Raw genomic sequence first — 22,145 nt, forward strand, 5'->3', positions numbered from 1 at the left:
GCTTCTTAGCGAACAGCCAGGTTCCAGGACTTCTTCAACAAAAGGACTGTCTTTCACCAGTGGACAAATCTGGCAAAACAACATCAAAACAGACAGACAAAGTACCAGCAAAACAGCCATGTCTCCTCAGTCCTTGGCAGCTCAGGGGGCAGGTCTCAAAAGTCCAGGGCAATTCAAAGCGGCCACCAGCAATTCTCTTAGTTTCTCTCTCTCCACGAGGTGCTGCTTCCAAAAAGATCTTCCGCCTCTCTCTAATGTCTCTCCAAATCTACCTCACCAGCTCCTCCCAGTTCAGGACTTTCTTTTCACATCAACAAGCCCATCCCACAGGTGGGATTAACAAACTCTGGGTTTTAATACAATCAATTTGAAAACCAAGCCAATACAGGGGGAATCTTTAAATGCCATTACTATCACACCAGGCCATTGTGATTGTGTATGATCACTCTTTTGTGTGTCTCCGTGTGTCTCTCTGTTTCAAGATGCTGAATGTGGAGATGATTATTAAAACCATAGTGCCTTCCACAGGTCAAGAAGACACATATTACAGAAACACAAGCTCATGCTGAGCTCAATCCTCAGAAGACTCTCCCTCCGGAATATTGCTGCAGCCACAATGACCCAGATGAGAATGTCCAGAAAGAAGAGTCTCCTTCAGGAGCTAAAAGAACAGTACATCCTAGAAAAGAGCTCCTCTCAATGTCAAGACGAGCACCAATGGCAACTGCTCAAAGCAATGGTAATCACTGCTTTCCTTTTGTTTCTCCATAGTGATACCTTAGAATCAGCCAATGCACCCATGGGATGTTAGAGTTGGAAAGGACCTTACGACACAGAAAATGGATTGTTTGAGCTAGAAGAGATCTTGAACTAGAGACCATTAGCATTGGAAGGATCCCCAGAGATCATCCTCTAATATAAGACCATGGTTCTCAATTATTTCTTTTGTCTAAAGATTCTTTACTTTATTAAAAATTGAGTCCCCTTGAAGAGCTTTTGTTTATGTGGTGTATAGCTATTGATATATATCATATTTTAAAGTTATACATGTATATAAACATATCATATGGATATATACTATATTTAAAAGTCTTAAAAACATTTAAAAAACCTTAATATTGTTGTGATGAGTTTTGATGTTATAGATGCCCTGAAAGAATCTTGGGGTCTCCCCAGGATTCCCAGACTACACTTTGAGAACCAAATGGTTCACATTTCTAGAGAGCTTTATAGTTGCAAAGGACTTTGAAAATAGTATCATATTTGACTCATAACAGCCCTATGAATTAGATAGTTTAAACAATGTTATTCCCATTTTACAGATGAAAAAACTAAAATTTGAGGAGTTTAAGTGACCTGACTGTGTCATACAGCGATTAATCAGTCAATAAGGATTTATTAAGTGTCTGCTATTTGGCAGACATTATGCTAAGGGATAAGGATACAAATAAAGACAAAAGACAGTCCAAAAGACAGACAAGGAGCTTAAAATCTATAGGCATAGAAAACAAGCAAACAGATATGTATAAACAAGACATAAATAGGATAAATAGGAAATAATTAATAAGAGAAGACATTAGAATTAAAAAGTGTTAGGAAGAACTTATTGTAAAAGATGATCACATGGTTAGTAAATGTCTGAGGCCAAATTTGAACTCAGAAAGATGAGTCTTGACTACAGGCCCAACACTCTACGGCACCATCTAACTGGACTCTTTAAAATGTGCATATTTGTGTTCCAACATCTTTAACTACAGCTAAAGTGAAGATGATAGATTCACTAGGTGATGAAAGAGTCTTAAATTTGTAGTTGGGTTCCTGTGATCAAATCCTACCTTGTTACTTATTGTTGACCTTGAATAAGTCATTTAATTTCAGTGGATCTCAGTTTCTCCATCTGTACACTAAGGTACCTTCTACTTCTAAATAATGTGCTGCTAGGTTCTCTAGGTTCTGCTTATCACTCTAAATTTGGATCCTAGGAATGAAGACAAAATGAAGTCATCATTTCCCTAGCACCTTTAATAATGTTTATATACATACATACATACATACATATATATATATATATATATATATATATATATATATCTTAGGTGCTTAATGAATTTTAGTGGAATTTAATTGTTATATTTCCTTTGAGGTAGATATCAGATCATGACCATAGGGCATGGAGGAGATAAAGCACTCATTTGGTTTCAAGATTGGATGGGTTCCATAGAGAATTCAAAAAATCTGAATTTTATGGAAAAGAATAAAAACAGTTGGAGTTTTGTGGGACCCTCAAGAAAGCTATTTTCTCTACCCAGAATTATTTCTAATAGGTCTGGGTACAGCAAAGATGGGGAAAATGGGAAAGCACAATCAGATCTGAGGCCTAATTAAAAAGCAGAGTCAGTAAACAAATTTTAAAATTGTAAAAGTAAGTTTAGGTAAAAGTATTTGGGAGGCTGAGAAGAAATAATAAAGCCAGAAGGAATGGACATAAAGGTCACAGAAAAATCACGTTAACCAATTTGTGAAGTAGGGAAGAGTATTGGACTTGTTATTGAACTATTGGACAGAAAGATCTGAGTTCAAATTCTGTCTCAGACACTATTAATAGCTCTGTGATCCTGAGCAAGTTACTTAACCTCCCTGTGACTCAGTTTTCTCATTTATAAAATGGGGATGATAATAGTACCTACCTCACAGGATTCTCTTACAGATTAAATGAGATAACATGTATAGTGCTTCATAAACCTTAAAGTACTATATAAATATCAGTAGTTATTATTGTTGTTCTTATTAACCTAAGCTGACCCTCAGTTGATTCATTGATAAAGTGGAAATTATAATATCTATACTATCTAGCTACTCCACTAGGTGAAAGAGTAGAAAGAGCATTGGGTTTGGAGTCAAGACTTGAGATCAAATCCAGCCATAGACACTAGCTTTTTGACCCTGGGCAAGTTATTTAACTTCTGTTTGCCTTAGTTTCTTCAAATGTAAAATAGGGATAATAGTGTCTAGGGTTGTTGTGAAAATCAAATAAGATAGTATATGTAAAGGATTTTGTAAATTTTAAAGAACTATATAAAGATGATGATGATGATGATGTGTTTTGCCAACATTTTTGCCAATTGTGGTAATAATGGCAAGAGCAGAATTTAGTGTAATAATCAATTAATCAAAAAGTGTTTAGTAATTAACTTCACGAATTACCTGCTATTCCTCAGTCACTGTTCTAAACCCCAAGGATGCCTATAATAAAAAGACAAAAGTGGAATAATTGCTTCCCTCAAATTGTTTTCATTCTATTAGGGTAGACTATATGGACTGTATATTCACATTGTTTCATTTTCAACTATGTATCCCCAGAACCTAGCTATATATGGCATGGTATAGGGCATATAGTAGGAGCATAATAAATGCTTGATTGATGGATGGATGGAGAAGATTGGCCTCTTATGACTCTTAGGACAAATCTGTTTAAACTGTGTGTGTGTGTGTGTGCATGTGTGTGTGTGTGTGTGTGCATGTATGTGTGTGTGTATGATGGACCCCTTTGACAATCTGAGGAAGCCTGGGGAACCCTTTGCTCCCTAGTTTCGTAACTGAAGGAAATGCTAAATTATAATTAGAAGTTAGTGAAAATCAAGATGTAATTATTTTTTCCCGTCCAAGTTCATGGATTCCTTGAAATCTACACACAGATCCCTTAGGGATCCATGGGCCTCAGCTTAAGAACTCTTCTTTTAAAGCATAACTTTCACTCTTGATTTAGCTGTATTTAATGAAGGCCAGGAATTTGTCACATTACAAAGGAAATGATAGGACTTGGGATGTTGTTTTTTTTGTTTGTTTGGGTTTTTCTTGAATTAAAAAAAATGGAAATCAGATTTTCCTTGTCATATGTACTGTGTTACCCCATCCTCCAGGCAGGCTGGGAAGAAACAGTAGAAGGCTAGAGCAGAGGTCCAAATAGGATTTTTCCTTTTGAGACTCTTTCCAAAGCATTCTGTTGAATGGCAGCCCAGGACAATTTCAGTGGCTGTGCTATTTAGTGGCAAGAGAAAAATGATGTGTCTTTTGATTAGGCTAAGGTGTCAGTTTTATTTTAGAAAAAGTCTGTGGCAAACCCCCATTTGGCTATGTAGGGCTGACATGTGTCTTTTATAATGGCAGAAAACTGATGAATGAAGTTTCCAAAGGTGTCAAGTTAGAAAACATCTGCCTGAATCATAAATAAAGAAGGGTACAAAAAAAGTCAAGTGGCTGGGTGAATTGCATTGGGCTGCAGGCTGCCTGTGATCCTTTGGACAATTAACTTCCTTCTTGTTTATTTTCTCTAGGAAGTAACGTACTGAAGGCTACACTGTATCCCTATTGTGTGACTTTTTTTCTCTTCTTTAACCATGAGGGACAGGTTTATTCATCCGAATGAAAGTGTTGCACAGTGGGAAGATAGCTTTAATTTTGTGTTTGTCCTCATTTCTTCACCCTGTACCTGTGATTAGAGAATTCAGCAGTATGCTATGGATGCTGATTGCCAACCCTACCTTAAGGGGACTCTCTTATTCCAGAAATTCTTTTCATTGTTGAGCCTGTATTTCTTTAAGCCCTAAAATGAATAGTGAATGTTACATACATAAAATGAATATTGTTTATTAGAGGTTTTAGCAATCATGGTGGCTCTCACTGACCAAAACACAACATCCATCTTACCTTTTCCATATGAATGCCTAGTCTAAGTTGGGAGACAGGTCATTTTCATAATTGGTAGATGGAGGGAGAGTTTTCACAAATTTCCCTCTGCTATGAACACTCATAGAAGTGGAAACTTTATTTCTATAAACCACTATAATTAAAGACTTAGTGAAAGATGGAGAATAGGGGCAGCTAGATGGGTCAGTGAATAGAGCACCAGCTCTGGAGTCAGGAGGACCTGAGTTCAAATCTCACCTCAAGAACTTAAACTTTCTAGCTGTATGACCTTGGGTAAGTCACTTAACCCCAATTGCACTGCCTTCCCCCCTCCAAAAAAAAAAAGACAAAAAAAGATGGAGCATAGAATAATGATTAGAATTCTGAACTTAGAATCAGAAAGACTTGAATTCAAATCTGTGCTCAGATACTTATTAACTGTGTGACTCAGTTTCTTAATCTATCAAATGAGGGGGTTGAACTCCCTGGCCTCCAGGTTCTTCTAGCTCTAAATCTAGATTTTATTAAAAGCCTTTACGTGTGGCTAGGTGGCACAGTGAATAGAGCACTGGCCCTAGAGTCAGCAGTACCTAAGTTCAAATCTGGCCTCAGACACTTAACACTTACTAGCCATGTGACCTTGGGCAAGTCACTTAACCCCAAGTGCCCTACGTTCCCCCCTCCAAAAAGCAAAAAAAAAAGCCTTTAAAACAGATAAAATTAGAGCTCTGCAGGGCCTTAGAGTGGTAGAGCTGGAAATGCCTTATATAGAATGTTAACATGGGCACAGACCTTAGAACAGCTTAAAATGTTACACTTGGAAAGCCCTTTAAAATCATATTGATTTTTAGAGCTGGAAGGGATCTTCAAACATGGAATATTGGCACTAGAAGAGACTTCATGGAATAATAGATCTTCTAACCTAACCTCATATTCCTTGGAGACTGAAAAAACAAACAAACAAAAACCAAAATTATCTTCAGAAAGCTTGGCCAAATAACTTTGAGAGTTTACCAAAATTGAATGGCTTGAGACCTTAAAATATAGCTTTCAGCAGTATTTTTGTGAAAAAGTAGTGAGAAGTATATGATAGAGGACAAAATCAAAACCAGGTTCTTTTCATTTTGAGATAATATTCAATGCTGTAATCCTTCCGGTGAGGACCTGGATCTGAAGCCTGACTGTGGTACTTACTAACCAATAGGACCCAAGTAAATATCCAAACCTTAGTTTTGTTCTTTATAAGATGGGGGAATTAGGATGTGGCACTGCTGCCTTCCCAAGGTTATTCTAAGTGCAGTACTTTGAAAAATGAATTCTTCGTGTTGTTATTAGTTTTCATGGTATCATCTAGATTCACTAAATCCTTGTCTTGTGGCCACCACCTCCAGAGGATACAGCAACAGATCTCACCACCCTTTTTACTCACTTTATATCTCCTTTTGATTTCCTTAATTCATGGAATTATCTTGCACAGATTAAATTCTGAGGTCTGATGGTTTCAATCTGATTTACCAAAGATAGAAGATGGTATTTATGAGGAGAATTAAACAGGTATAGAAAAACCTACCAATTCTTCACATAAATCTATGATGAAAAACTCATTTTTCACAATGGTGAATTTTCTAGTATCACCTATGGCTTCTGATTTCCTATTTGTTAATAGAAGTCCAACCCCTATGCCTAGGAACAGTGTGCCCACATGTCAGTGTCCTCCTCTGACTTCCCTCTGATCCCAAATCCTAATAGTCTGCTCATTCTGATTCAGACCAACTTCTTTGGCATCATTAGTACCACAGTGTCCTTAACAAGGCCTTCAGCATCACCAAAGGTCAGGAATACTTTGAATTCATCCATTGTATTTGTGAAGTTTCTCAATTAGTAGTCTAAGGTGCTAGCAGGAGGGGATGCTTGTCATTGAGCTTCTCTTCCCTGTGTCAATCTGGTCAACTTGAGACAGTCCTCTGCTGTGACCTTAAGACAGCACCTTCACAGGGTGAAACATCTAAGAGTCAAAGACTGTCAAACCTGAAAGTAACCTCAGAAAGAATTTCGTCATCAAATCACAGTATCCCAGATTTGATTTGGAATGGACCTTAAAGACACATCTCATCTGAATGTACACTTCTCTCTCTCTCTCTCTCTCTCTCTCTCTCTCTCTCTCTCTCTCTCTGTCTCTCTCTCTCTGTGTATATATATATATATATATATGTGTGTGTGTATATATACATATATGTGTATGTGTATATAAGTATGTGTGTACATATATAAAACATAAAAACACATCATATCTATGTGTGTGTATGTATATGGAAACAAACCTAGAAACAGAAAGGGACTTGTCCATAGTGAAAAATGACTGAATTTATGATAAACATTTCTTTGAGGTCACTCAGTGGCCAATTTCCTTTTTCAGTGGTTTGGGGAAAAAATCAATTTAAATTATATTTCCCTAATGCTTGCAGTTCCCAAAGCTGTATCAATTCCTTTAGAAAAGAAAAAATATATATACAAGACAATTTCTGACCCTGAGCTTACAATCTAGTAGGGAGAAATGATAAATAAACCATTAGAACAAAGTTTTGAAATCCAAGGCAGTATATAATCAGAATTCAAGGATATTGTAATAAAGTGAGTTTCCATTTGGGAGCATGGAGAACTGGTGTGGTATGACCTTTTGCTTTTAGGGGCCTTTCTTACTAATACAAAGAGTGAATTAGACTATTCTAAAGTCCCTTTTGATTCTGAAATCCCATGCTCTAAAATCCTTCCCAGCTCTAACATTTGATATGCTTTATGTTCTGTGGTCTAAGACCACAGCTCTGAGAATCTTAGATTCTTTACACCACTGGCAGTCTATCAGTCCTAAATTATGTGAAAGAGAAACTGGGTGCTCTCTCTCTGTGGACAATCAGGAAGAGGAGAAATCATTTTGTCCGGAGCTCTTCCATGGAGTTCGTGGGACTTGAGGTGGGCCTTGAAAGATGTAGTTATCTTTTTTTTTTTTTTTTTTGCTTTTTGGAGAGAAATTGGTATTAAGTGACTTACCCAAGGTCACATGGCTAGTTTTTTTGTGTTAAGTGTCTGAGGCCGGACTTGAACTCAGGTCTTCCTGACTCCAGGGCTGGTACTCTATTCACTGCACCACCTAGCCACCACATTTTCCATTTTTTATGATCTCTTTGGGATGCAAATCTAGTAGTGAAGCCCAGTCTTTTTTAAAATTTTGCCTTTTAAAAAGAAAACCATTTTTTTAAAAGAAAAAATAATAGCTAGAGAGCTCTCTCAGTTGAAATGAGGGAAAGTTAGCATCCCTTTCCTTTTCATTTCCTCTGTAGGAATCTCGTATCCTAGAAGAAGACAGGAAAGTAAAGGAGGAAACTCAACAGACACGCTTAGAATTCCATCAGCAGTTCATCGTGGAAGTACAAGAATGTATACATTTTCTGCATCAACACATGCAGCAGGTGATTGGAGAGGCTTTGCTTGAGCATGCTCGATGTGATATGGCCAAGAGCCGAGCCAAAGACAGAGATGACTTTAAGGTAAGAGGGACTCTGAAATTCCTTGACAAATTTGTCATAACAAAAATTGAGGAGACAGAAACAGAAGAGGTAGATGGAAAACTATGATTTATAAGAGTAATAGCATATTATTGTGCAGTAAAAACAGTAACTTTGAGGAATCTGAGAAACATGAGAAGATTTATATTAAATGATGCATAATGAAATAAGTGGAAGCAAGAAACCAATATGATTAAGATGACAATGATATAAATGAAAAAGAAGTTTGAACTCTGGGTAATTGAAAAACAGTGAAGGTATCAGAGAACAGATAATGAAACATGTCTTTCCCTCATAATAAAAAGGTATTGGATTACTAGCACAAATTGATATATGTGTCATATGCAATCACTTGAATATTTGTGCTTATATTTTTTAATCACAAAGAAATGTTAGCTGAGGAAGAGAGGGTGTTGAAATGATTTGAATGTAAAGACAAAAGCTATCAATAAAATGTTTTTAAAATAAAAAGACATGGGAAGATTTTCATGATCACATAATTCAAAAGAAGTACATGAATAATGGCTTAAGGAGGAAATCATATTGATTCTTGACTAGAAAATAATAATACACATTTTATAACACTTCGTAGTTTGAAAAATACATTATGTGCATTGCCTTGTTTAATCCTCACAATAACACTTTGAAGTATGCAGTATTATTATACCCAATTGATAGATGAGGAGAGTGAAACTCAGAGGGCCAGCATGCTATATTGTAAAGAACATTGGATTTGGAGTTAAAAGACCTGGCTTCATTTTCTAATTCATCCTGTTATGAGGATGTGTGATACAGGGCAAATCACTTTCCCTTCCTAAGCTATAATTTCATCATCTGTCAAATGGAAATTATAATACATGTAGTACTTTTCCTCTCATACTGAGAAAAATGCTTTCTCATCTTTACATCTCTATATAAATGTGAGTTGCCAGGGAGTTTAGATGATTTCCTTAAGATAACACAGCTAATCAGTCATAGATCTCAATCTCATACCCAAATCTTGGGATTTTAAATGCTAACATCTATCTACTCTACTGTTTCAGCCTCCTCAAGAGATGTTTAAGCTTTCAGAATGTTCCCCTGATGGCTCTGAAAGCAAGAGGATTGGGGCGGCTAGGTGGTGCAGTGAATAGCACTGTCCCTGGAATCAGGAGGACCCAAGTTCAAATCTGGCCTCAGACACTTAACACTTAACTAGCCATGTGACCTTGGGCAATTACTCTGCCTTCCCTCCTCCAAAAAGGGGGAAAAAAAGAAAGCAAGAAGAAGATGGCTGATACTTTTTCTCCCTATGAAGGTGTCTTATTCTTTGGCTGTCATCATGGCTAATAGTCACACCTACTTGCACCATAGCCAACATATAAATGGCCAGCTATGGTGACAGGGTGTTACAAGAGAGGGGAGATCTTCTCAAGTTCTCATGTTGATGAAATGTCACATAGTTTTGAAGGTCCTCCCCCTTCAGACCTCACATAAATAGCTCTATATTATACACCTCTGACAAATATTATCATGTAATATTGTATATTCTGCTTAGCCATGTTGGCGTTAATATTGGAGGCAGATAAGTGATTAGATTGTGGGACCTGAAGTCATGAAGATCTGAGTTCAAATACTTCCTCAGATACTAGCTGTGTGACTCTAAGTAAGTCACTTAATTGTCATCTACTTCAGTTTCCTTATCTGTAAAATGGGGGTAATAATGGTACCTACCTCCTAGGGTTGTTGTGAGGATAAAGGAAGATATTTGTAAAGCATTTTATAAACCTTAAAGTATCATATAAATGTTAGCAACTATTATTATCGAGCCCTGCTACTAGCATGTAAAGTTCATATTGAGATAGGCCTTGTTTTCTCATAATGTTTTTCACCGTTCTTATCTGCTTAGCACAGTACTCTGTACATAGGAGTTCACAGTCTGGGAGTCCTATATGACTCTTTGTTCTTAATTTTTTAGAAAATTCTAAACAAATATTCTCCCCATGAACATTTCTACAAACACAGTAGAAAAACAGAATTATGTGAAAATGCAAATTTCTGACATCCACAGATCTTTTTAAAAAGCATTTAATAAATTCAGCATGTTTTTAGAAGCTATACAGCTTGTCCATGTTTCTTTCTTAACTTCTATCTGCTCTTTTCTGGGCATCATTTGAAATCTTTCAATGATGCTTTTTCCTTTCTTCTATAAAAAAAATCATCCCATCATCCTTGGCTCCTTCCCTAACCCCTCCCCTCATCCAGTAAACTGCCAATTTATGTCCATTCTCCCCCCACAATATCATTCTATCTCTGACCTTCTCTACAGTCACATCGGCAACACCCTAATTCAGGCATAAGGAGCACCCTCACCAATAACATGGAGGTGGAAAGATTATATCGTGATACTTTTCTAGAACCATATCCTTCCTTTTTCTTTTTGGAACAGGGGACTTTGATAGAAGCTGCTGTAGAAAGCGTGTACGTGACCAGCAACAATGTCAACAGGCTCATCCACAGTTACTACCAACAAATCGAGAAAATCATGCAAGGTCATGAAGAAAGAAAACTCCAGCAGCTCAAGACGTTACAAGGTACCCTGGCCTCTAGGGTCCGAGTCTTCTTTTTGAGAATTGATACCGTTGTTGATTTCACTTTGGGGAATAAATGATTTTTAATTGGACTTCACCTCTATTTAGAAATACATTGAATAATAGCAAACTACCGACACATGAATGATTTCCCAAATCAAATGGGCTAGTGATGAAAGAAAGGGGGGAATAGGTATTTAGTAAATAACTACTATATCCTAGGCATTATGCTAAGCACATTTTACAAATATTATCTCATTTGATCCTCACAAAAACCCAATATTATTATCCACATTTTACAGTTCAGGAAAATGAAGCAGAGAGATTAAACGACTTGTCATTTAATAGTCACAGAGGTGTTGTCTGAGGCTGGATTGGAACTCAGGTATATCTGGATCTAGGTCTAGAGCTCTATCGACTGTACAGCCAACTACCTCTAGCTAATTAATTGGGTCCACTAAATGACATGTTGGATACAGTATCTGACCTTGAGTTAGGAAAATTGAGTTCAAATCCAGCCTCTGACACTTAACTATCTATGTGACCCTGGATAAGTCACATATTTGCTTCAATTTCTTCATCTTTAAAGTGGGGATAATAATAATGCCTACCCTTTAAAGTTGTAAGGATTAAATGACCTAATCCTAAGGATAAAGCTCTTAGCACAGTGTTGGTCACATAGCAAACACTATATAAATGTTACTGTTATAAACTGTTGCTAGGCCTAAAGCTGTTACTATTGTAACATTAACTACATTACTAAAGTTACTAATATTATTAGTAATTACTATTATTGTTGTTACTCTTATTATTAATTGTTATTGTTACTATTGCTATTACATTGTTGTTACTATTGATTTTATTATTATGATCATTCATAATTAAGGAAAAGAGGAACATCCTTTGTCAATATCTTATATCTTCAAGCGATATGGATAAGTATTTAAAAATGGTCATTCATTCAGGTAGTTAGAAATACTGAACTGAGAGTCAAGACACATGAATTTTCATTCCTGTTTTTTGATGTGTGTGACATTGGATGTGGTACTTCCTTCCCCTCTTCAGGTCTCTATTTCATCTATAAAATGAGGGGTTTAGAAGAAATGATCTCCAAGAACTCCTCTATATCTAAGACTGTTCTTTCTTTGTTCTAATGTTTCTTTTAGCTCTGACCTTTTCATAGAAGTTCAGAGGGTTTAACTGGCACACAAATAGGAATTCCCTCTGCAAGATCTCCAACAGGTTGTCATCCAGCCCGTAATTGGAAACCTCTAATGATGAGAAAATCACTACTCCTTGGGTGGACCCTTCCACTTCTGGAGAATCCTAATTGTTAGTTATTGTTATATTAAATCAAAATCTATAACTTTCATCAAATGGACCTGAGTCTTCTTCTATAATCTAAAGTCTTTTCTGGCCCTCACATTCTGTGTTCTATGTATTTATGGTCCCATCTAATTCTGATATTCAGTATTAAAGAAGTTTAATTTATGGACTAGGCCTCAACTGTGGGCCCAGCAACAATTTATAATCTTTTGTCTGGAGAGAAGCAGTATGGTATGGTCCATATCTGCAGCCCCTTATCTCTACAAAGAATCATGGATTCTTCAAGTAAAAAATGTATAAGGAACTTGTAATTTCATCTGTATAGGAAGGTCCAGATAAAGAAGCTCCATCCATAAAAATAGCTCAACAGCTGCCAATCTAAGAATGTTGTCTGTGGCAGTGAGAGTTTGAATGACTTGTCTAGGGTCATCCAGCCAACATGTCATAGCATCCAGTGGAACTTGACAAGACCATTTTATCTCACTGCTTGTCAGAGAAATGTAATGAGTGATTATTATAATATATATTATAATATGTATTATACATTATATCTAATATAATATATTATGATATTATAATATAATATATAAATTTAATTTAAGTAGTGAGGTCATAGATTTAGAGCTTAAAGGTAAACTAATATAATTGTCTCATTTTACAAATTAGTAAACCAAAATTACTATTCTATTATTAAGTGACTGGACCAAAGTCACATACCTCCTAAGAACAAAGCTAATAGTACAACCCATGTCTACAGACTTCCAGTCTATGGCTTTTTTCATACAGCAAATTTGTTCTCACTAAACTATAATTCATAAAAATCCTGAGATCTCAAGTAAAATTTATTTTTGAAAGATATTTTCCCAGTCTCATTAATAAGATCTCAAGAGAAATGTCTGACTGCTTTGCTCTGAAAATATATATATATTTCACTTGTCACAAAGTTTGGAAGAGAGTAATTTTGAAATGATGGTTTAATGGAAGTACTGTTCTTTTCAGCTGAAAGGATGAACAATTACAAACTTCAGAAGAAAACAGAAGTGAGTGACCAGTCACCAAGTAGAAATGCATCAAGTTCTGCCTCTGATGTACCCAGCACTGTCCATCAAAGGTGAGTGTCTGCAGTTTCTCACCATCAGTAGTCTTATTGGTGGTCTTGATGGCTTTCTTAATAAATGCTTACAACTGGCCCAAGTGCCATTCATAGCACAGGACTGGTTATAGTCCCTGTCTACCAATAAAAGCAACCAAATATAGCAATATTGGATAGGGCAGGCACCACAGAATCAGTTCCACTTTGTGTAAGCAAATTACTGTCATCTTTAAGTATCTTGTCCTTGGTTGAATAAAACCGTTTTCTCTTAAGCACCCCCTCCACCTTTCTGATCTTGTTTCACTTTACTCTCTTTTACTCTTTATTCCAATCAAATTCAACTATTAGCTATTCTTCCAACTACACAATCCATTCCTCACCTCTGTGCTTCTGCATAGACTGGCTCCCATACCTAGCTGTCCTCACCTTTCACATTGCTCATCTTCCTTTAAGATTAACCTTAGGTACCACATCTTTGTGAAACTAGCACTAGCATGCAGTGAATGAAGTCTTTTCACAAGCACTGATATCCTCCTTTCACAGGGTTTACTTCAGTGCTTCCTCTCCAAGGCAACTACTGACCACCCTTTACAAATCCCCTTTCTGTACCATCTCCTTTATCCTTCTTGCTAGAAAGTAAAAATCTGGCCCTAATCCCATCTCTGCCACTTACTAGATGTGACACCTTGGGGTAAGTCACTTCCCCTTTCTTTGTTTCATTTTTTTTTGTTTCTTTTTTTCCATTTGAAATTGATAGTGTCTAAGGTCCTTCCTAGTTCTGTATTTCCATATTTTCTGAATTAAATTTATTTTGAGGCTCAATATTGTATATCCTTGTATCCTAAAATTCTTCCCAGTACTACAATTCCATATTTGGCCTGCTTTGACTTTCTATGTAAACCTTAAAATGCTATATAAATTTTAATTATTAGCTGCATAATACTGTTATAAAATATACCTTATCCTCTAAAGTCCTTGCCACTTTTGAAATTCTATATTCTATGAGTAACAGTATAATTCTGATATTCTATATTCTAAAATCCTATCCAGCTTTGACATCTTGTGATTCTGTGGTTGACATGGAATGGAAAGTGCATTATCTTAGATAGATGATAGGATGATGAATGTATACATAGGAGCCACAGGGGTGAGATGCTATCCAGTAACCATTGCAGGAAGCAGAAATGGGTGGCTGGTGACTCAGTATTGAGGAATATTGAGTTGCTATTTATGGACCTGATCATAACAATCAAGCAGTCTGCTATCTTCCTGGACCATGTGTCATTGGTGATGGAGAAACTCTGAGGACTTGGCAAATTGATGATTATTACAGCGTAAATAAAACAGACATTGAAGTAAAGTCATATGCCTTGTGATTACAATGACCAGTTTTCACTGGAAAAAGAGATGAGTAATGAACCTCTCTTCTTTCATTAAAGAAATAGATGACTGAGGGTGCAGAATGTCAGACCTAGATACTGTGGCCATAAGTTCTGTTTCACTTATTTTTTAAGTTTTTATTTTTAAATATGTGTTGTGGATACCTTTTGTCTTTACATACTCATGTTACATATCCATATCCCTATGTTCCAGATTGAGCTATTAAGCAAAATATCCCAAGCAAAGACTGTCTCACAATGTGTATGATATTTCATCCTAATGGTACCCAGACTCTAGCATGAGGGAAGAGAATATGTTTCATTATCTCTAACCTGGGACTTTCACTAGTTTCTCTATTGCTTAGAGTTTCATCCTTTTAGCGACTTTTTTTCATTGTTGCAATCATTATTTATATTGTGGACTTGGTTTTGTTTATCTTACTTGGAATTAGTGCATACTAATCTTCCACATTTCTCTAAATGCTTCATGTTTTTTCATTTTTACTGCAAAATTATATTTCAGTCATTTCCCTGTATCAGTAGGTACTCACTGTGTTTCCAGTGTTGACAATGATACAGAACACTGCTATAAATATTTGGGTATATATTAGACCTTTGATTTTGTCTTTTACTTCTTTGGCATGAAAGCCTAGTAATGGGAATACTTGGGAAAAGAGCATGAACAGCTCAGACATTTTTCTTGTATATTTCCAAAGAATGACTAGACCACTTTGTAACTCTACCAATATTGCATCAGTGTTCCTGTCTTTGCAAATCCTGTTCAAAATTTACTTTCCCCTGCCTTTTTTTATATTTTCCCTCTTGGATAGAGGGAGGTGAAGACTCAGAATTGTTTTAATTTGCACCTCAATCAACAAGCATTTATTGAGAGCCACTGTGTTAAGCACTACGGTTACTTCTCTCTATTACCGATTTAGAGCATGTTTTCATGGGGCCATTTATATAGTCTGAAAATCTCTTGAAAATTACATGTTCAGTTCTTCAACCAGTTTCTGTTTCACAATAATTCTTGATGTCATCTATTGGTGCTAGTTCACAGTGATATTTGGTGTAAATTTCATGCACACTCTACTATATCTCTTCTATCTCCATTGACTTTATTTAAAAAAAAAAAACTTTTAAAGTTTATGTGGGTAGTTGGGTGCCACAGTGGTTAGAGTATTGAAGGACTGAGTTTAAGCTGACCTCAGACACTTACTAACCTTGATATCTTGGGCAAGTCACTTAATATCTGCCTTGGTTTTCTCATCTGTGTTAAGCCACAGGCAAGCAGCTTTGCAGAGAACTGCTGCTGTAAACAGCTTTCAAAGTTCTGATTACATAGTATAACAAACTCTCTATTTATTCAATAAAAATCAGAGCAAAACATTCACAGAAAATCAAGGTACAGCATTCACAATGTTACAACTTATCCCAGAAAATCAAGTGCAGCATTCACCATGTCACAGCTCAACAACTTATCACTAAAATTGCCATATAGTTTTCACCAAACTAGTCATATAGTTTTAAAGTACATTCATTTAGTCAATCACAAATTCCTTAATTCAATCACAAAGTAAAAATATCAAAGTTCTCTACCCCTAGGTCATAGTAAATCATAATCTTCTCAGGGAGTACACAGTATCCAAGTAAAGTCTTCTTTCAGCTTGACTCAAGGCTGGCTCTCAGCTTCCACGGTTCCTCTTCCATGGTCCCAGCTCCCACTGTCACCTGGGTTCAAAGGCAGGCAGCTCCCAGTTCCTTGTCCAGCTCCTCGTCCAGTTCTTTGTCTTGTTACCATTCCATATTGAGGCTCACAGTGCCCAGTTCACCTCAATTCCTTCACAGTTCCTGTTTCTGGGAATACAAAGCTTAGTAGAGCCACAGTAATATTCATACACATTGCCGGCACCATCATCAATTCACTATCTGCCTATGAAGTCAAGTCAGACCTACCAACAAGGTCTGAGAACTCAACACAAATCATCAACATAGAAATCAACACAGACCCACAAACAAGGTCCAAGAGGTCAGCACAAATCATCCGTAAAGTCCCAGAAACTCCAAAACACTCCTCCAGGACATCTGTAAACATACTACCATAAAATCCTCTTTCAGGACTTCCATTAAGGTCCCAGGGCTTCTGTACAACATATCACAAACATCAACACAGACAGCAGACAAACAGAGTGCCAGGATACCACAAGTTTTCTCCTTCTTTATTATGCCACCACAAGAGTCCTCTTTTTAGTTTTCCTGTCTCTAGTCTGGAAATTCTTCTTATATGTGGTCATTAGCTCCTCCCCTTCCTGTTACAGGAGTTCATGAGTTCTAGGGTTCACAAGTTGTAGAGTTCACACATTCTGTTTCTTAATAGACTTGATACAAGGCTCAAAAGAAACTTAAACTGAGACAAGGCATTAATTCAATAGCTGAAATAAGGCATGAACTACTTCGGTGCTTGCCATTACAATCTGTAAAATGAGATCCTTCCAGGGTTGTTGTGAAGATAAAGTGAGATAATATTTATAAAGCATTTAGCACAGTGCCTGGCACATAGAATGTGCTATATAAACCCTAGCTATCCTCCTCCTCCTCTTCCTCATCATCATTATATGGGGGTATTTATGTAGACAAATTTTCAATTTTTCATTTTATTACTTCTTATTCCTTGTTTGGTTAATAATTTCCCCCTCAACCCACATCTGTGAAAGGTACTTCCTCTCATTCTCTTCTAAGATTTTTATGGAGTGACTTTCTAATGACCTTTTGTTAAATCAAGTCAGCTATCAATTTTGAGATTATTATGTTATGTAGTAGAAGATGTTTCTCTAAACCTAATATTTTAATAACATTTTTCTAATTAATTTTAAAAATAATTTTCACATTCTTTATTCTTAATTTTGAGTTCCAAATTCTTTCCCTCTCTCTCCTTTCCCTCCCTAAGACTGTAAGCAACTTGATGTATGTTATATGTGTGCTATCATACAAAACATATTTCCATATTGGTCATATTGTAAAAGAAAACACAGACTAAAAATAACATAAAAATATAAGTAAAAATAATATGCCTCAATCTGCATTCAGACTCCATTGGTTCTTTGAAGACAAATAGCATTTTTCATTATGAGTCTTTTGCCATTGTCTTGGATCATTGTATTGCTGAGACTAGTTAAGTCATTCACAATTCACATGCAATATTGCTATTACTCTATACAACATTCTCTTGTTTCTGCTCACTTCACTTTGCATCAGTTCATGTAAGTCTTTCCAGGTTTTTCTGAAATCATCCTCAACATTTCTTATAGCACAATGGAATTCCACTACAATCATATACCATTTGTTCAGCCATTCCCAAATTGGTGCACATCCCTGCACTTTTGAATTCTTTGCTATCACAGAAAAGGCTTCTATAAATATTTTTGTACAAATAGATCCTTTTCCCTTTTTTTAAAAAAAAATCTATTTGGGATACAGAGATAGTGATGGTATTGCTGGATCAAAGGGTATGCAAATCTTTATAGGCCTTTGGACATAGTTCCAAATTGCTCTCCAGAATAGTTGAATCACTTCACAGCTTCACCTCTAAACCTAATTTCTATCAAATTGATTTCCATTTTGGGCAAAAAAAATTTTTTAATAAAAAATGAAGTCTTTGAATTATTTATGTTCTTAGTTTTACCAAACATTGAGAAGTTTTCAGTTGCTTCTCATTTTTGCATCTATTCTTTTCCACTAATCAACTTCTCTATTTTTTAATCAGTATCAAATAGTTTTGATGACTATTGCTTTAATATCAAGGCATTGAACAAGGGGCATTGCTCATTTGAATCCATTAGTTTACTTGATGAAATTTCAATATAGAAACTGAAGGTAATAGAAACAACGAGGTGGAAGGACTTCCCTTTAAGACGTTGAATGGCCCATTTATACTTTATAAAGGACACTATTGAGTATAAAATTAATTAAGGATATTTATCTGCTGAATGGCAAAGACAATAGATCTGCCCAACTGCCCTTTTCTCCATGAAGTCACTAACTGGGGTGAGGAGAAGAAATTAATAGTTTAGGGGTTTAAAAACCACAGAACCAACTCTGCCAAGCTGGAGCTTCAGTCAGTCAAGAAGTAAACTGTCCTATGAAGAAAGAATCAAGTTCTACAGGAAACTCACTCTTCACTTTTTCTTCCTCACCTCTTAGAGAGCAGGAGTAAAAGGTGAGACAGGAGATTCTTTCCCCTTTTCCTATCCTCATCAGCAGTGGCATCTTGAAGCAGAAATACATGATAGCATTGAAGGAGAACAGAATCCAACAGCAAAGTCAAATTGATTAGAGTCAACAAAAGAAGTCAAAAGTCTGGAGCCTGCAACTGAGATACTATTCAGGATATGTCGAGTCCCAGAGCTGCTAGTCCTAAGGTTCCAATCATTATTATTATTTGGTTCCAATCATTTTTAAGAAGGTACAAGAGTACCCTGAAGCCAGAATTTTGATTGAGTCCAAATCTGGAGGTAATAGAGACTACATTTGCACACTTGTCAGTCCTAGGATAGAGGTTTCTTTTGTCTTCAAAGGTATATAGTAGTAGCTAGCCCAGAATTTTAGCTGATCACTAAAGTTGGGAGGATAAAACCCACAATTAAGCATCAAAGCCATATGTATTGCCTATGAGCAGGTCCATGGACACTAATGTGGAGATACCACATGGAGTAGAACATGGACATTAGTAGATGCCAAGGACCCATGATGCTTGGAGTAGAAATGCCTTGGCGATACACGTTCTAACATATATTCCTCTTCACTTAGGAATTCTGGTTTTCTACTCTTCCCTCTCTTATTGATCATATCTTTAAGAGAGCATAACCCTTGTTTATGGGAGAGATGTTGTTTTGTATGCCTTTTCAACAAAAGGAATAACTGTTATTATATCTTTTAAATAAATACCTTTGTTCTGAGTTAAGTGTGGCCTTTAGGAGCTATTGAAGACAAACATCAGTGAGGATGCGCAGAGAATTAGAGAAGCAGTAGTCTCACTGTTCTCTCACCTGATCAGACACAGTCTGAGTCTTGTGTTTAGATCCAGGTGTTCTGTTTTAGGAAAGACAGATAAGCTGAAAAGCATCAGAGTAGGAAGTCTAGGTTGGTGAAAGGTCTTAATACTGTGCTATATGGAAATGGCTAGAAGAACTGGGGATTTTCTGCCTGGCAAAGGGAAGACTTAGGAGGACAGGTTGGCATTTAAAAAACCATCCATTCTCCTTGACTCCCACAATCCTAAACAACGGGTGGAAACTTCCGTGAAGCCAACTTCATTGTAAAGACATCCTTAACAGATGTTTTTGTTACTCAATTGTTTTCAGTTGTGTCTGACTCTTCATGACCCCATTCAGGCTTTTCTTGGCAAAGATATTGAAGTGATTTGCCATTTCCTTCTCCAATTCATTTTACAGATGAAAGAACTGAGGCAAATAGGTTTAAGTGACTTGCCCAGGGTCACACAGCTCGTGAGTGTCTGAGGCCAGATTTTAACTCAGGAAGTTGAATTTTCCTGATGCCAGGCCCAGCACTCCGTCCACCATGCCCTCTAGCTGTCCATCTTAACAGTTAGTGTTACACAAAAGTGGAATGGCTTACCTTGGGGAAATATGCATCCTACTTCATTAGGGTCTTTGGGCTTCAGAAATTTGATGGCTTCTTGCTGGAAATATTGGAGATAGAAATCTTATTCAGAGATAGTCAGACCAGATCGCCACCAGCAGCCACCATCGAGACAGGCAAGTTCTTCTAACTGCAACAGAAAGACAATCAAATGGAGAAACAGGAAGTATATAGCAAGAGACTCAAACCACCTCATCCACAACCTTCCCTCAGACTCCAGATCCATGATCCCTGAGAGTAATAGCATCCCTCAGGAGACTTAAGGTGCTTCCAATCCATCCCTTGCTGTCACAATACAGGGAAGCATCTTTTGCAGAGCATCTCACTGATACAGTGGAGAGAAAATGGCTTGAAATCAGAAGACTTATCTTCATGAGTTCAAATCTGGCCTCAGACACTTTTGAGCTATGAGACACTGGATAAGTCACTTAACCTTATTTGTCTCAGTTTCCTCATCTGTAAAACGAGTTGGAAGAAGGAAATGGCAAACCACTCCAGTATCCTTGCCAAGAAAACCCTGAATGGAATCACAGAGAGTTGGACATGACTGAAACAATTGAACAACAAAAATCCCCTGTAGGAAAGTGCCCTTCCATCCCTACCACCAATGCCACCAACTAGCAACCAAATTCTACAGATAGGCAGGTAAGCCCAAGAACAGCCCCTCCCCCATAAACACACACCAGAACACCAGCCCTGCCACTTTTTAGGCTTCCAGACATCGGTGGGGGAAGTCACTGCTGTGGAAATTTAACTATGCCTTCAGGTACTTCAGCCCTTGACTCCTTAGCAGCCACAGTAACTGAAGACCCCCCCCCAAAAAAAAAATATTTTCACCAAATGATCAAATTATTTAACACCAGAACAGGAGCAGTTTTATTGATGAAAATGACTTCAAAGAAGAAGCATTGCCACCTGCTTTGCTGTTTCTCCATAAGGACCACTGGACCTCTTTCTCTAACTTGCTCTTGAAACCTTTTATGTGCAGTATCTTGCCCTATGAGAAAGTTAGTTTCTTCAGTTCAGATATCTCCATATCCCCAGTGCTTTGCCCAGAGTAAGAGCTCCATGCTTTTCCATTCATTGTTTCACGGCATCTGTAATCCCTTCCTACTGAGATTGCTTGGATTCTGTAGTGCTACTGACCTACTTTTACTGAAATATTCCCTTTTAAGTTGTGTTTTGATTTTCCCCCAGCATTCAGGAAGCATTTATGCTCATCTAGGTCAACTCTCTTGACTGCTATCCCTTGTGACCATTGATACAAACTTTTTAGTTTCCTGGCTGTGGTCTAGAATGCACGCTCTGACCACAGATCAGAGTAAAGGCAAAAACCACATGCATTTAGAATTCCCTGAATGCCCAGACTGACTTTTATAACTTTATTCAGTCATTTTTAAGTTGGTCTGATTCTGTTACCCCATTCAGGGTTTTCTTGGCAGAGATACTGGAGTGGTTTTCCATTTGCCTCACCAGCTCATTTTACAGATGAGGAAACTGAAGCAAAAAAGGTTAAGTGACTTATCCAGGGTCACATAGCTAGTAAGAATCTGAGGCTGGATTTGAGGTCAGAGAGATAAATCATACTGACTCCAGGCCAAGCAGTCTATCCAATGTGCCACCTTAATTCTGTGGAGGAGAGAATAAGGCTAGTGACTTTGCACAGTCCTGCCTCATTTAAATCCAGTTCACTTGCAAGTTAAGACATCACCTTTCTGATGTCATTGGTCTCCTTGGAGAACAAATGATGAGAAAGAATCTGTAAGTATTAGTAGCTGCCTCACTGGGGACCCAACTGGCCAGTTCCAGTGAGTCAATGGTCTTTCCTTCCTTCCTTCCTTCCTTCCTTCCTTCCTTCCTTCCTTCCTTC

At 37.1% G+C, this 22,145-nt stretch overlaps 1 protein-coding gene across 2 annotated transcripts in view; it reads left to right on the forward strand.

The window, feature by feature from the left end:
* The window catches only part of EVC (EvC ciliary complex subunit 1), a 142,187-nt gene that overhangs the window by 109,398 nt on the left and 10,644 nt on the right, over positions 1-22,145 (forward strand). Inside the window, exons 14-17 of one of the 2 annotated variants that reach the window (XM_069070031.1) lie at positions 529-739; positions 8,025-8,231; positions 10,678-10,822; positions 13,145-13,256. In XM_069070031.1, the coding sequence (XP_068926132.1) occupies positions 529-739; positions 8,025-8,231; positions 10,678-10,822; positions 13,145-13,256 (675 nt within the window). The remainder of the gene's footprint in view (positions 1-528; positions 740-8,024; positions 8,232-10,677; positions 10,823-13,144; positions 13,257-22,145) is intronic. The other variant, XM_069070033.1, reaches the window with a different exon arrangement.

This window comes from Petaurus breviceps, unplaced genomic scaffold, assembly GCF_028583685.1.
Source record: "Petaurus breviceps papuanus isolate PSGF00001 unplaced genomic scaffold, PetGlider_PUasm1.0 140, whole genome shotgun sequence".
Lineage (NCBI taxonomy): Eukaryota > Metazoa > Chordata > Mammalia > Diprotodontia > Petauridae > Petaurus > Petaurus breviceps.